General features: G+C 36.8%; 1 protein-coding gene across 2 annotated transcripts; it reads right to left on the bottom strand.

Moving 5' to 3' along the window:
• Positions 1 to 18: 18 nt before the first annotated feature.
• Positions 19 to 15,993, bottom strand: LOC104600277 (GDT1-like protein 1, chloroplastic). 2 transcript variants are annotated; one of them, XM_010263140.3, is made up of 12 exons: positions 15,743 to 15,991; positions 15,288 to 15,375; positions 6,825 to 7,142; positions 5,768 to 5,821; positions 5,037 to 5,098; positions 4,694 to 4,762; positions 4,110 to 4,161; positions 3,441 to 3,515; positions 3,076 to 3,205; positions 1,843 to 1,913; positions 1,673 to 1,720; positions 19 to 319 (listed from the first exon to the last, which is right to left on the bottom strand). In XM_010263140.3, exons 1-12 carry the CDS (start codon positions 15,907 to 15,909, stop codon positions 248 to 250), a joined length of 1,206 nt encoding a protein of 401 aa, XP_010261442.1. In that variant the 5' UTR covers positions 15,910 to 15,991; the 3' UTR covers positions 19 to 247. The 2 variants fall into 2 exon arrangements, with proteins under 2 accessions (XP_010261442.1, XP_088751604.1); XM_088895478.1 differs by lacking the exon at positions 3,441 to 3,515 and having other exon boundaries at positions 15,743 to 15,993.
• Between the last annotated feature and the right edge of the window lie 251 nt (positions 15,994 to 16,244).

The raw sequence follows: 16,244 nt of genomic DNA, 5'->3' as shown, positions 1-16,244 counted from the left end.
TTGCCAATGCTAGGAGGATTAACAACAATTAAGTAATTGTATCATAAAATTGATAATCATCAAAATACCTGAAAATGATCCTACATCTGATCCATTTCTACATTAGAAATGAATAAACGTGTCTAATGTATTTACAAAATTGAATATATGTTTGGTAACCAAAAAAACCAAAACCAAAACCAAACCAAAACAAAACAAACATATGTTGCCTACGATGAAACAAAAATTGTTGGCAAACTCTAAACTCTTAACTTACTATTTCAACCAATGTCACCGCAGCAAAAACTAGAAAAAGAATACCTCCTGCGTAGGCAACAACCTATACGATGAACAAAAGTCAAAGCACCTTAGAAAGTTTCAGAACAACAAGCAAGTAACATTAGAACTAAAAATAAACACATTCTCATCAATTCGTTAAATGTGAAACCCATCTAGAGTGTTAAGATCTACTGTTTGAGGGATCGAAGTGGCGAGTGTTTCATAGTTCAAGAGCAATGTGGTTGGATGAAAGTCACCCAGAAACAAATAAGAAGATTTGAAGAATGAGATTTCACAGCAGTGTACCCTTCTGGGCACTCAACACAATGTTTCAGTCTTGCCAACAGAACGTCATGTATATTTTATGGCGTTAGTGTTCTGTCTTCTCATTTTCCATAACATGAGATATCATGGCAGTGGTGGTTCCATGAATTGATAATTTTGATTCAATACATTAATTATGTACCATGATTTTGATTCAGAAGTTCAACTGACTGATGTCAGAAAATTATGACAGATCAGTAGGGCTGCAAACGAAATCAATTTGTCCAACTATGAATTTGATTCAGTTAAGGGTGATCCGAATTTGATCAGTTTATAATTAGATTGAATATGGATCCACCACTATCTAAGTATCTAGGGCTATAATTGGATTGGGTTAGATTCAACTTTTATATATAATACATTAATGTAAATATAACATACTGATTTTATTATATATAAATACATATATAATATAATATATAAAATATATATTTTTTATAATTTTATATATAATTAAATAAAGTTATATATTAAAATTGATAAATTTTATAATATAATCAAATTCGGATTTTAACCGGATTGAATGCAATCAACTCCGAATCTGATCCGATTACATAAATATATCATCTGAATCCGAGATAATCGGATTGGATGTTGGATTGGGCCACAGATTTTTGGGAATCATTGACAGGCCTACCACTTTCCTATCTGATTTAAATATATATGCTTATATATACTTAATATTTGTATTGTATCTATTAGTAAAATTTGATTTGAATGTTGTATTTTACTAAAGAGTCATAGGTTCAAGTTTCATGCAAGCTATTTTCAATTCATTTTATTCATAATAAACAATATCAGTCATTTTTATTTCATTTTATTAATACTGTATTTTGATTATTTTTAGTTTGACTTATTAATGCTATTCAATATCCAATTTTGATCTGAATTCAATTCAAACCCAATGGATAAGGTTCAATTTGAATCTGAATATTAATTAATTAAATTTGGATCAGGGTATATCCGATTTATTCCTATTTGTTTGTGGCCCTACAATCTAGACTACACCAAGTAACTGATGGATATAACAGTCCGAGAGGTTTAACTGTCTGGTCTAATCCAGTTTCTGAAGTTAATAGTTGAGCTTTACCTTCTCTGATAAGAATGTCCCCAGCAAAGCTCCTCCCAGAACAGCAATCTACACAAGATTTTTCTTTTTTTTTTTAATACAGATCCTTGCATACTTAATGATATATGGAAAGAACTAGAATCTTGATACTAGGAGAGGACCAGAAGCTGAAAGTTAGGTCAAGAGGCTACCAAAGTTGCAATTGCATGACCCGCTAATGATCCTGCAATGACTCCTAAGGGTGAGGAAGCTGCGGCAAGTGCTGCATAAGAAAAGATATGAATTGCATCAATATGGAGAAGAGAAGGAATACATACATCAGGAATCAGGAATCAGGAATTGAAGAAGCAATTTACATGCCTATGTAGATAGAAATGGAAATGCTGAAAACATGTGGAGGGGGTATTGAGAAAAGAGAAAAAAGAGAAAAAAAGCCAATGTTAGATCCATATAGGAGCAACATCATCAGGTTATGGCCCTTTATCAAAAGGTGGGTCCAGGTCCAGCCCCCCACCCCCCCCCCCCTTCAAAAAGAGAGAGAGAGAGAGAGAGAGAGAGATCCTTCTGGGGGGCAGCGCTTATCCCCCCCACCCATAAGAAAAAATTGAAAATCCTATACATTTATATAGAGTGGAGTAGATCCCTTTCGAAATTATAAGCTTCCCAACCCCCATCACCCATTTGACCAAATAAAAATAAAAAACTACACAACCAAAATATAAAAAAGGGAAATTTACTTAAACCTCCAGTATTTTTTGACAAATATTTAAACTCCCTTGTACTTTGGCCTCCTAAAAATCACCTTCACATTTCAAATAAATATGCAAACACATCCCTTCTGTTAATTATCCTGTAACAGAGACATTGAAATTGTAACTATACTAATGTGCACAATGAACACCATCGTTTATTCTTAGATTGCCTGAGTATGGCATTTCTGCTAAAAGGGGAGACTTAAATTCAACCCTGGCTTTGCTTTCATTGTTCACTTGGTGAAGTGAACAATAAGTTTTGGGGGCTAATTTGATAAATCTTAATCCCAGCTTGGCTTTTGTTGTTCACTTGATTAAGTGAACAATAAAGTTTTGGGGGCTAATTTGATAAATCTTCATCCCAATAAAGTTTTTCATCAGCAAAAATGAGATTTTAAAAGCTTCAAAGCAGTCAGTGTTTTACATCTAGACAATTCATAGAAGGGGTGTGTTTGTATATCTATTTGAAACATGAAGGGAGGTTTTGTGAAGGTCAAAGTACAGGGGAACTTTTAAATATTTTGTCAGAAGGAGGTTTAAGTAATTTTCAAAAAAAACGTTTCTTCTAGGCTCCACCTTTGTTGGAAATACAGCTTCTATCCTATTGTATGCATCCCTTTTTGGGTAACATTTACTTGATAAGCAAAAAACAATGGATTTACTTAGGCTCACCTACTGTTGAAAAAAATGATTTGTCACCCCACTCAGCAATAAAAACCAGTGCAAAAGTGCTAATTATAGTATTAGCAGCAGCAACCATTCCAGCACCATTTCCTGAAAATCTGGAAACTGCTATCTCTGCCTGGTACAGAAAATGAGACCTGATGGTTAATTAAAGTATGCCTATTGTTGCATCATCACTCTCATCTGGAGAGAAAAGTAATGCAGTCAAAAAATGTTAATCACCAAAGTATATCTCAAGTACTTATTTATATGAAATATTGGAATATTTGCAATAATTTTGACTTCTTGGTCTGACCATTGAAACTGGAAAGTGGAAACTAGACTCTTTGAAACAAATTATTTTTATACTCAACCTCCTTTTGTTCTTCGTCTGCTTTCAAACCATCATCTGAGGCAGTATCCAGCAAGGTGGTAATTCCAAAATAAGCCTGAAATTGATTAATACTGGTGGAGATAAACTCTGAAATTTATTTTCATCATGAATGTAAAATCTAAAGAATGAGGAGATTGCATAATGTTCAAAACAGGAGTACAAGGGATATAAATAGAGATTACAGATGAGGATAATCTTCATTTATCTTGATCTTATCCTAACCACTCAATAAATCCTAATATCGTTGGCTATGAGATGCTATGGGAATTGGATTCAACCCTCACAAAATTGTTCTCACACTGTGCTCATAGCCACTTGCAGATGTGTATTGGGAATATCTCCCCATGAGTAAAAACATACAAATATGGAGATGTTCCCAATGCACAGCTGCAAAAAGCTGTGAACATGGTGTGAGGACGGTTTTGTGAGGACTGAATCCGGTCTCGGTGTTATGGTGTATCTCATACACCTTATTACAATGCTATCCTAACAAATAATAACTGAAGTATTTCTGTTTGCATATCTGATTCAATGTTATTATAACCATACCACCACCATCATTGCTACGTGTTTGACATCATTCTAGTTGTACAAATGCACATATATGTAGGAAAAGATGAATGAACCAAACATGAGAGACTAAAATTACCAAAAGGCAAACGGCAGCAATATCATCAATTGGCAGATCAGTCTCACCAAATCTGCAAATAGATTGTTCAAAAATTATACTTGACTAACTGAAAAAATCCTTCAAAAAAAAAAGAATTATACCAGTTCATACTAAACAACAAAGAAGAAATCCGAAATTTTCTTGTAGACACCAGAATGGTCTGCCATGAGCATACTCTAAGATGGTGCACTGCACACAGGATTTGAGTCCCACCATCTTATGGATCTCAACTGTCTGTTCTATTGTATTCCTAAGGCTCAGTTTGGAAGGAGTACAAATACAAATATGTAGAGTACAAAGCCTTGTATTTTGTATTATTTTCTGTATTTGCACTGTACATATTTGTCTTTGTACTCTTTCTAAACTGAGCCTAAAAGTTAAAAATGAAATATTTTCATAACACTACAGAATTATAACTACCTAATTTGCTTGAGGTTGCATGGCTATATCATAGGGGTACTCCATTAATTGTGTATTTGACTCCCAGTGTGTGTATCTAAAGAATGAAACTAATAGGTCCTCTTTGGCTCTTCTAAGCTGCATGCAGAGATCAAGGTAAGTACCTGAATGGAAGGATACCATCAACATAATGAAATGTCCGTCCAAGAACAACAGATATAATAGTCATTGCCCTGTCCATGATACAAAGGGTCATGATTATCAATTGCTGTCCAAGAAGAAACAAACAGACCTTACAGAAGAAGGACATTTCAGAAAGTTTAAAAAGAAAAATTTGGATAGTGAATGATTGCAACAATCTCATCCCATCTTTGGGGGGGGGGGGAGGCTACAAAGGTTGCAATAAACAAATATAGAGGAGAAAAACTATAAACAATGGTAAAGGAAGCAACATTAGCATTCACCACTAGTCATCTATATTACAATACACAAAACAAAATAACTTACACAAGTGCACCATAAGTTCCAATGAAAACGATGGCCCCAGAACTTCTAGCTGCTAAAAGTGCCTGCTCAAGGTATACAGAATAATCAGTATGTGTCAGATGTTCTTACCTGGAATATAATATCAGAAATAGCTTTTTTCCACGTTTTTAAGGAAACCTAGCTCAAATAGTGAGTTGAATTTCTTTGAGTAAAAACAGAAGGATGATCTGGATCCAAAATTGCATGAAAACTCTAAACTAGGTGTGCAAATCAGGTACCCAACTTGAATAATTTACACTTAATTGAGGCCGAGCTTTCAGGCTGGGCCCATTCAAATTAAAAAGCCCAACCAAATTGCACCCCTACTCTAATTGGGGCTAACAGTGCAAAAGCAATTAGAGTAGGGGTGCAATTTAATTGGGGCTAACATTCCTAAGGCTGTACATCTATTCTACTACAGTGCAAAAGCAATTAATTTCTAACAGAAATCAGCAAAACAGCTAAAATTTGATGAAACATCTTAGTCAACAAGCATAATTTTAGTTGAAAGGATCAGTGACATCTAATTCAAGAGTATTGACACTAATTCACCTTCTATAAATAAAAAAGATCTTTGTTTTACAAAAGAAAAAACCAGAGGCGCATATACATGCAATGTATAGACAAACTCAGGATTTCCCACATCATGAGTTATGTAAAAAATTCTCAATGCATTTGATCAATTTGACTACTGCTCAACTATTCATCCTTACCGCAATAAAAAAGGTCTTGTCTCCTAGTTCAGAGAAGAAGATCAGCAGGAATGCCTGCAACAGAAACAGAATTGCCATTGCTAACTTAGTGACCAAAGGAGCATATTGTGTGTGAGCAATATATATATATATATATATAATACCGGAAGATTTACTTTCAAGAATTGAAGTTTGTTCTTTCCAATAGTTTGTAAGAATATTATCAACCTATGCCTTGAAAGTTAAAATCTATTCTATCTAGATAAGACTGTCATAGACAAATGTGGTTTTTATCCTAGTCTACATGAAGAAATCACAGAGTGCTGTTGAAGGTGGATAATACAAAAGATACCATAGGTAACTGATTGTATTTGGGAAGAAACGTGCTAGTTTGAGAAACTAGATGCCTTATGTCAATTCTCCCTGTTTACATCAGTTTCTTATATTAATATCAACACAACTAATGGAACAATGTTGGAGGTAGAGCATAGATAAAAATGAAAACCATTTATATAGAGGATCCCACTTATAGTAAGAAAGAATATATGTAAGATGAAGAATTTTATGAAGACATCATGGATAATCCTCTAGTTTAAAATTAAATTCTGCAATGGGCTTGTTATGATAAATGGATAAACCATGGAAATACATTGATGAAATACTGAGAAACCAAATTGAACTTTTGATAAAGAAGACAAGTTGATTTTGAGTATAAAAGTGATTTGTTCTGGGGGATCCAAGTACAGAAAGTGAGCAATATTAATTGATGCTATCTCTAAATAAACATGTTTGGATTACTTACGCTATAATAAACATGTTGAGTTGGATCCTTTTATAGATTTGAGCAATATTAATTGATGCTATCTCTAAATAAACTTCTTCCTAAACAAAAACACTCATTCACATGCAAGAGAATCAACCATATTGCATCAATTTCAAATGTCAGCAAGAAGAACCCTAATTTTTAACAGGAAACTCACCCAAATTCAAGAGGTTGAAGACATAGAAGGTTTGATAATGATCTAGCCTTTAATATCTAAAATGACAGAAATAAAAGTATCAAGGAGATTTTCCTAACTGAAGTAAAACCTGTGCTAATATCGCCAAGATCTCCAAGAAAAGGAACTGACTGCAACCCACTAGCAATTTCCAAAGCAGCTACTGCTGTTTCAGATCCTTGAAATGTGAACAAGCCAAGCAGCAGTGCAAACTTCAGTGAACCATGAAAGAATGAATCAGAAATTGGGAGTGCATGCTTAAAAGATGATGTAGGCATGCAATCTTCACTTGTTGAAGTAATTTCTACAGGAGATTTGCCCAAAACCACAAAATCATCTTGAAATTGCATCAACTTAGATGTTCCGTTGCAACTTCTACCATCAGGAAATTTGGACTCCTGAAGTCAAAAAGTAATGTGTCCAATCAGAACAAAATATAAATAAGATGAGGCTTCAATCAGTCTATCACAAAACCTGAACAAATATGCTAATGCAGCAAGATCCCTCCATTTGAATTACAGACTATGCCTATATAAAAATTTTCAGCACACTTTTTGTTTTTTAACACTGAAAAGTATTTCATTAAAGATCTTAAAAATCATAAGGCTCGCTTGTACATTGAGATACTGTACAAAGGGTAATATAACCAAGCCACCCTGATATACATCAATACACAGCTAAGGCTTTACAGCACACTTGAGGTAAATGTAAAAGAAACTGATCCCATGAAGCAGAACTCCTAAACCAAGTTTGAACTGTCACAAGTTATCACACTTTTCTAGCTATATTTTTGGTGGTATGGGGCATCTTGAATAGAGTACTGTGATTAGGGCTGTCAATTGGTCGGGTCTGGGTTGGTTCTAGGTAGAACCCCAAACCGACTAATCAGGACAAAAGAATGGACCCAGAACCATCCTCACTAATAGTTGGGTCCTATTTTGTTGTAGAAACCACTGATGTGGTCCCCACCTTTTTCTATTGTACTCATATACAACTACTATGTGGTCCCCACCTCTTTCTATTGTACTTGTATACAACTACTAGTTATTTAAGTGTCAGTCCACAATTAGTTGTTAGTCTTTTATTAGGACTTTAATTGTTGTCTTTTATTAGGATTTTAATTTTGCCATGTAAGCAGTCTTATCCTTACTTCAGAATTAATATAAATAGAAAGAGGGGGGCGGCACATTAAGTATCCTCTTCTTTTCTGAAATCCTTCCTTTGAAATCTTCTTCTCTTCTTTTCTCTTTCTCCTCTCATCCTCTTAATTTCCTGTTGATTATACACCACAGCTTGGGCTGTTAGTAGTCTCATACGACTACATGGTATCAGAGCCAACCAAGGAAATCTTATGATAGTTTGACATGGCCGGCTGCATAAGAATTTCCTAGGGTTGGAAAATTTCCAGCAAAAAGGATCATCGGCTGAGTCTTGGAGATTGTTGGTGAAGCATCAGAGGATGACCAGCGATCAGGAAGAGTCAAAAGGAAGAACCCTCAAGATTAGGGTTCAGACTTGTTTTTGAAGGTTGCGGCCAAAAAGTCAAAAGGAAGAACCCTCAAGATTAGGGTTCAGACTTATCTTTGAAGGTTGCGGCTAGAGTTTTGCTGAAGCAAGTCAATCTTTTCTATTAAAAGGGTTACCTTTTCTAGTTATTTCAAAGGTTCGACTGAAAGTTTTTTCCTCTTGAACTGTTCTTGATACATTAAAAGAATAGTTTTTTGGTTACTTTAAGAGGTGCGGCTGAACTGGTTGTGTTATTGGCTTGTTTCTTGACCTTTGACTAGTTCTAGGTTCAAGATTCTAGTTTCTTGATTGTCGCCAATTCTAGGGTTGCAGTTAGTTTCAGCCTTGCACTCTCAGCCCTGCACTCTAAGTTGTACTTGGAAGGCTATCATTTTTGGGTGGATTGCCGACCTAGAAGGATAAAGTAGGTTTGGCTGATAGCAAATTCTGGGTGTAACTACCCAGTCTCAGTGATACAAAAGGCATTTGTTAATATTTTCTTGACAAAGAATGGAGTTTAAGAGCCAAGAGGAAAACTATTTAGGGGCTGGTGGTGCTGCTAGCATACTTGAGAACAGTTTTCAGATTACCACTGTAAAATTTGATGGGTCAAACTACCTAGAGTGGGCCCAATCAGCCATGATGGTTATTGGGGGTAGAGGAAAGCTAAGTTATTTACTGAGAGATGTCAAGGAACCAGCCAAGGAGGACCAAATATATACCAAATGGGTTCAGGAGAACTATTTGGTTATGACATGGCTGTGTAACTCCATGCAACCACATATCAGTCGGAATTATTTATGGGCAAAAACAGCTAAAGAAATTTGAGATATCATGAAAGAAACCTACTCCCAACCCCTCAATGTTGCTAGGGCCTATGAGCTAAAATGTAAGGTGAATAACCTTAAGCAATGAGAGAAGCCAGTCTCGGTTTATTTTTCCACCTTAAAATCCTTGTGGAATGAGATTGATCACTTAGAAACAATTGAGTGGGAAAGCCAGAAGATTGCACAGACCTACAGAAAGCAGGTTGAAACCAATAGGGTATTTGAGTTTCTAGCTGGTCTGAATTATGAGTATGACATTCTGAGACAATAGCTTCTAACAAGAGACAGTGTGACTCTATCACAAGCTTACTCTCTAGTGCACAGTGAAGAAAGTAGGAGGAAAGTTATGTTACAGCATTCGCCACTTGAATCAGCCTTGACAGCAACTAAACCCAAGTTTGGGGGGGATAAGGAGAGAGATATGAAGAAGGAAGACAAGAATGACCTAATATGTGAACATTGAAAGAAACCTAGGCATACCAAAGAAACCTGTTGGAAGCTACATCCTCATCTAGTTCCCGCAAAACTCAGGAACAAAAAGGGGAATGCTAATACAACTGTTACTACTGATTGTGCAACCTCATCAGGCACAAGAGCAGCACCACTAGATACTCTAGCTGTTGTCCGAGCTGCCTTGACTCAGTTGGAAAAGGAGGTTGGTAATTTAGCATCATCATCTCAGCCAGTCACAACATTAGCTCCTCCCACCTCAGCATTTGCTCATTTAGGTATACGGGCCTCAGCTTATCATGCTTCAGCTCCAGGTAACACTGAACATTGTTGGGTAATAGACTCAGGTAAATTTGATCATATGACTGGTTTGCCTTCACTATTTACTACCTATCACTTATCCTCTCGTAAAGACAAGGTGTCTATTGCTGATGGATCACTTGTTCCCATTTTTGGCAAGGGAGACATCAAGTTGTCTAGTGCCATTTCCTTGTGTTCTGTTCTGCATGTTCCTAAAACTTAGCACCAATTTACTTTCAGTTAGTAGCATTACTGAAAACCAGAATTGCTCAGTAACTTTTTTTCCTGATCGATGTGTTTCTCAGGACTTGGAGACAAGGAAGGTGATTGGGACTGACCATGAGACAAATGGAATCTATCTGCTTGGAAGAAGTTCACAGTGGGACGGTAATGAAGTTAGAGGGTCTTTTGTTTCTCAGTCTATTGGTCAAGTCATGCTTTGGCATAACCGATTGGGCCATTTATCCTTTAAGTCTTTGAAAAGCCTATTTCCTAATTTATTTGAATCTATCCAGATGTCCAGTTTAATGTGTGAAAGTTGTGAACTTGCAAAGCATTGTAGAACAACCTATTCATTAAGTAATAAGAGAAGTAGTGTTCCTTTTGACATTGTGCATACCAATGTTTGGGGACCATATCACATCACTGCTATGGGGGGGGTATAGATACTTCTTGCTGTTTGTTGATGACTACACCCCGTTTTCTTGGGTCTACTTGATGCATTCTCGAGATGAGGTCCCTACCCTAACCCAGACCTTTCATCAGATGATTTTAACCCAGTTTGGGGTAAAAATCAAAATTTTCAGATCCGATAATGTGAGAGAATACTTTAAAACATCACTAGCCTCTTATTTTCTTGACTATGGGATTATCCATCAGAGTACCTGCCCCCATACCCCTCAGCAGAATGGAGTGGCTGAGAGAAAGAATAGGCACATATTGGAAGTAGCTAGAAGTATCATATTCAACTCCAATGTGCCTATACATTTCTGGGGAGATGCCATTCTCACAGTTATGTATCTCATCAACCGAATTCCTTCACGGGTTCTTGACATGAAACCCCCATTCTCTTTTATATCTTGATAAAGAGTTGTTTTTTGTCCCTCTTAAAACCTTTGGTTGTACCTGCTTCGTGCAAACTCTTAGCCCTCACTGTTCCAAATTTGACCCTAAAGCCTCAAAATGTATTTTCCTTGGTTATGCACAAACTCAAAAGGGATACTGTTGCTACGAACCTGCTTCAGGAAAGAGATTTGTATCCATGGATGCTACTTTCTTTGAGGATGTACCTTATTACTCTAGGGTTTCTTCTCAGGGGGAGAGTAGTACGGTTGGGGTTAACACACCAGAAGTCCCTTTACCTGTTCTATTGAGTGAAGAGGGGTGTAATGGGGAGGGTTGTAAAAAATGTCGGGATTTGAGAGTTTATCACAGACGATGGAGGCAGGTTGATTTCGGTCATCATCATGCCAAGCCAGCCCCAATTCCTTTTGAAGATCTAGATCCAAGTACTACATCTCTTCCAGCTCCCATTACAGATGAGCCTTCTGCTGTTGAGCCTTCTCCATCTTCTGAGCCCTCACTTCCATTGAATGACCTTGACCTTCCCATTGCAGTTCGTAAAGGCAAACGCTGTTGCACCTCACCCACAGCCCACTGTATCTCACAATTCTTGTCCTATGATCACCTATCTCCCTCTTACAAGTCTTTTCTTACATCCATTGCTGATATTCCCATTCCCAGAACAGTACAGGAAGCCCTGACCATTCCTGAGTGGAAAGATGCAATGATGGTAGAAATGGATGCCCTTCTGAGAAACAATACCTGGGAGCTAGTTGATCAACACAAAGGGAAGAAACCAGTTGGATGTAGATGGGTGTTTACTGTGAAACATAATGTTGATGGTTCCATTGAAAGGTATAAGGCTCGGTTAGTTGCAAAGGGATTTACTCAGACTTATGGTATAGATTACTTGGAGACTTTTGCACCAGTAGCAAGAATGACCACTATCAGAGTGTTATTATCTCTTGCAGCCAGTTACTCTTGGCCCTTGTTCCAAATGGATATTAAAAATGCCTTCCTCAATGGAGACTTGCAAGAAGAAGTGTACATGCAGTTTACTTCTTGGTTTTTATAGTGTAGAGACAGGTAAGAAGGTTTGTCGGTTGAATAAAGCTTTGTATGTACTAAAACAATCCCCCAGAGCTTGGTTTGATAGATTCAGACAAACCCTTGAAAAGTTTAGCTATGTGCAGGCTCAATCAGATCACACTTTGTTTATTAAGAAAGTGGATACTTCCTTGACTCAACTTGTTGTATATGTGGATGACATTGTAGTAACAGGGAGTGATAACAGTGAAATTGAGTCTCTTAAGAAACTTCTCCATCAGGAATTTGTGGTAAAGGACCTGGGAGAGCTACGATATTTCTTGGGTATTGAGGTAGCTCGGTCCAAGCATGGAATCTTTGTTTCTCAAAGGAAGTGTGTCCTTGATTTGTTAGAAGAAACAGAAAAGTTAGGTGTTAAGCCAGCTGATACACCTATTGAACAGAATCACAAGATTAGTGCAGAAGGTGGAGAGCCTCTTGAAGATAAAGCTATGTTCCAAAGATTAGTTAGTAAACTACTATATCTTTGCCTTACACGACCAGACATTAGCTATGCAGTCAGTGTTGTTAGTCAGTATATGCACTCTCCCAGAACTACCCACCTACTTGCTGTTGAGAGGATATTGGCATATTTAAAGAGGTGTCCAGGCAAAGGTATACTATTTAAGGATAATAATCACATGAAGATAGAAGTTTACACAGATGCAGATTGGGCCGGTTGTGTTGATGATAGAAGGTCTACCTTTGGATATTGTGCCTTTGTAGGAGGTAACCTTGTTTCTTGGAGGAGTAAGAAACAAAATTTTGTTTCTCGTTCCAGTGTTGAAGCTGAATATCGGTCCATGGCAAATGGTGTGGCTGAAATACTATGGTTGAAATCATTGTTTGATGAATTGGGTATTACCTATGAGAAACCTCTAATGTTGTACTGTGATAATCAGGCTACTATTAATATAGCTCATAACCCGATACAACATGACAGAACCAAGCACATTGAAGTCGATCGACATTTTATTAGGGAAAAGGTTGTATCTCAAGAAGTCTGTCTTCCATATATCAGCTCCAACATGCAGCTTGTTGATCTTCTCACCAAGGCAGTTTCAAAGAAGAAGTTAGAAGCAGATCTATGCAAGTTGGGAATGACAAACATCTATTCCCAACTTGAGGGGGAGTGTAGAAACCACTGATGTGGTCCCCACTTCTTTCTATTGTACTCGTATACAACTACTATGTGGTCCCCACCTCTTTCTATTGTACTTGTATACAACTACTAGTTATTTAAGTGTCAGTCCACAATTAGTTGTTAGTCTTTTATTAGGACTTTAAAATTGTTGTCTTTTATTAGGATTTTAATTTTGCCATGTAAGCAGACTTATCCTTACTTCAGAATTAATATAAATAGAAAGAGGAGGGCGGTACATTAAGTATCCTCTTCTTTTCTGAAATCCTTCCTTCGAAATCTTCTTCTCTTCTTTTCTCTTTCTCCTCTCATCCTCTTAATTTCTTGTTGATTATACACCACAGCTTGGGCTATTAGTAGTCTCATACGACTACATTTGTCTTACCTGATAGACCTGATTATTCCGAAAACTATATTTATTGATTTAAATAATAACTTAAAATGTAAATTTTGATAATATAATCTTGATAAAAATGATAGTAAAATACTAAATTATATATATGTTAATAAATTAAGCATTTTTAACTAATATCATCATATATTATCTATCAAATTTACCATTTCAGACATGAAATATAATAAAAATAATAGTAAAATTAGGAATACATTATATACTTAATAAGATAATCAGTTTGGGACATGCGAGAACCGGAATCAACCTGATTATTAATTGGGACAAAATCATGGAACCAGAACCGACATGGTTGGTTTTAGTCAGGAAGGTCTCAAGATCTTACTGGAACCCTCTACCTCTCGGCTTTATCAAAATGAATTTTGATGGTAGTAGCATGGGCAATCCAGGGCCCTCGGGTATAGGGAGAGTTATAAGGGATGAAAAAGGGAATATGACAGCCATGTTCTCTGGTCCAATTGGAGTGGGAGATTCTTTGAGGGCTGAGATATTAGCAGCTCTGGAAGGGGTACAAAGGGATAAAGATCTTAATGTCAATAAACTGATCATAGAAGGAGATTCTGAGACTGTAGTGAGTTGGCTAAAAGAAGACAGCTCTAAGCTTTGAAACTACAGCAATGAAAAGAGGAAATTTAAATGGCTGACTAAGGACATTGAAGTTCAATGCACATGGGTAAAGGGAAGTGCAAATTCATTTGTAGGTGGCTTAGCTAGGCAAGGGGTGAATAGGAGTTCTGTTTTTTGGGCTCAGGTGTAATTGTTCTTTTTATTTTGGGTGTATGTTGGCATTTTTGGGGAGTTAAGATATTTTAGCTCCTCTCCTCTGTAATCTTATTCTTAATTAATGAGTTATGACTAAAATAAAGTCAGGCCAAACTGACCCATTAACAGCCCTAACTGTGACCAATCTTGTCAAATTTCTGGCATCCTGAGGTAAAATTAAGCTAAGGTCTTTATATTGTAGGCAATAACTACATCACCAATGTTATGGCTTTAAATGAGATGGGACCATAGGGGAAATGACAGAGGTGCAGAACCATCATTCCATATTCTCATCTAGCAAATTTCTGAACCAAAATTCAAAGCAATCTAGTGGCCATAATCATCAATCCCAAAGGTGATTAGCCAATGTTGGTCCTAGCTAGAACTTGGAAGGGGTGGACTATACGTGGGCCTAACCTTTGCTGCCTTGTTTTTGTGCATAATGTGGCCACTCTCAGACTTGAACCCATTTTTTCACACTTGTCAGCCCAAGACTTTATCCTTACATCACAACCATCAAACCTATTGCCTTAAACTGGAGAGTCAGCAAGGAAATTGAGGTGAATTTTCTTAGGTAAGTATAGCAATGCCGCAATGGATGATTAGGATCATAATTCCAGATTACATTGGCTTCAGGGTTTGCTATTTAAACATAAATCTCCCTGCAGTGTTCTGTTATGCTGTTAGAAAGCGGTTATTTGCAGCAAGAATTTCCTTTGCTCGCTTATAGGACCACAGCTAAGAGATGTGGCAATTGCTCGTTTATAGGACTAGTACAAGGCATCCTTAATACCATAATAGAAAAAGAAAAGGAGAATGTAAAAATCGTCAACTAGCAGCACAATTATGGCTAGTGGTAGTGGACTGGAAACTGTTCATTTAAACGGTTAACACAAGAAATTGTTTATACTACACAACAAAAAGCAGCTTGAATTTCTCCATGTTGTGTATAAAGGTACAATCAAGAAAAAGAATATCGAAAGGACAAAAAAATTACAGTGCAGCCTGCATTGGACGAAGATGTTTGGAAGTTTCCTAACCACTGGTCGCCCAAGTTCTTATGTCGAGTCCATTGGCTTGAAAATCTGCACGATATTTTAAGTTCTTGTCAAGAGATTGAACACCTGTTACTGCATCCTTGTATAATTTATCCACATTGTGCTCCTTATTTCTTCGGTCTTTGTTTATTCAAATTTTAGAAATAAAAATTGCAAAGCATACTTTGACTAAATTCTGCTAGAAACCTTAGTACAAACAGAAATAAGAACACGAAAGTGTTAACCATCCATGCAAAAGAGAGAGAGAAAAAAAAAAAAAAAACAGCAAACCATGCTTGACTGAAAGAAAGTATTCTTAGAGCTTAAGCAATCCAAAGGAACAACTACAAGAGATACCGAATTTAAGATAGAATTATGAATCTTTCAGAAAATAGAAAGGGAAAAGCGAAGTTACCTCGGAAATACGGTACAGGGATTCCTGGAAGACTGTAATGGGTTCTTCCTCCGCGAATCAGGAATTGAAGGAGATAAAGAAGAGACGTGGTAAAATCTAAGAGGCTTGGGACATGAAGGCTGCAAATGTGTCTTGAAGACGATAGCTGATGGCGTAAGGGTCTGCATTTTCAGAACTCTCCGTCTCTTCAGTGTCTCGTCTTCTCCACCTTACATTCATGTAAAGATACGCCGTGTTCTCTATTTCAAACGATAGGTTCCGTGGGTGGAATAATGGATAACCCATTAAAAAGTAAAAAGTGAAAAAAAAAATTACGGACAAGTACAGATACACGATGCAGAATTCTGAATTCACTACCCTCATCAATTCACGATCAGGATGCTTTGGGGTTATAAAATTCTGATCTGGGTTGATTGGTCATTCTCCCAAATATAGGATCCAACCGATTTTTGACATAAAAGACGGGTTCGAACCAATAACCCCTTACGCTGTGTTTGGTTTG

This window comes from Nelumbo nucifera, chromosome 1 (assembly GCF_055504915.1).
Source record: "Nelumbo nucifera cultivar China Antique chromosome 1, China Antique-T2T, whole genome shotgun sequence".
Lineage (NCBI taxonomy): Eukaryota > Viridiplantae > Streptophyta > Magnoliopsida > Proteales > Nelumbonaceae > Nelumbo > Nelumbo nucifera.
Note: the sequence above shows the minus strand (reverse complement) of the source record. Positions and strands in the feature narration are given on the sequence as shown.

Bases quoted from the DNA above. Each gene is read 5' to 3' on its own strand.
- LOC104600277 (XM_010263140.3), bottom strand. From the start codon at position 15,909: ATGCAGACCCTTACGCCATCAGCTATCGTCTTCAAGACACATTTGCAG. The intron at 4,763-5,036 runs GTAAGTTATTTT...TATCATGGACAG, and splicing joins GGAACTTATGGTGCACTTGT to GGCAATGACTATTATATCTG. The intron at 3,206-3,440 runs GTTGAGTATAAA...TTTCTGTACCAG, and splicing joins CAGACGAAGAACAAAAGGAG to GCAGAGATAGCAGTTTCCAG.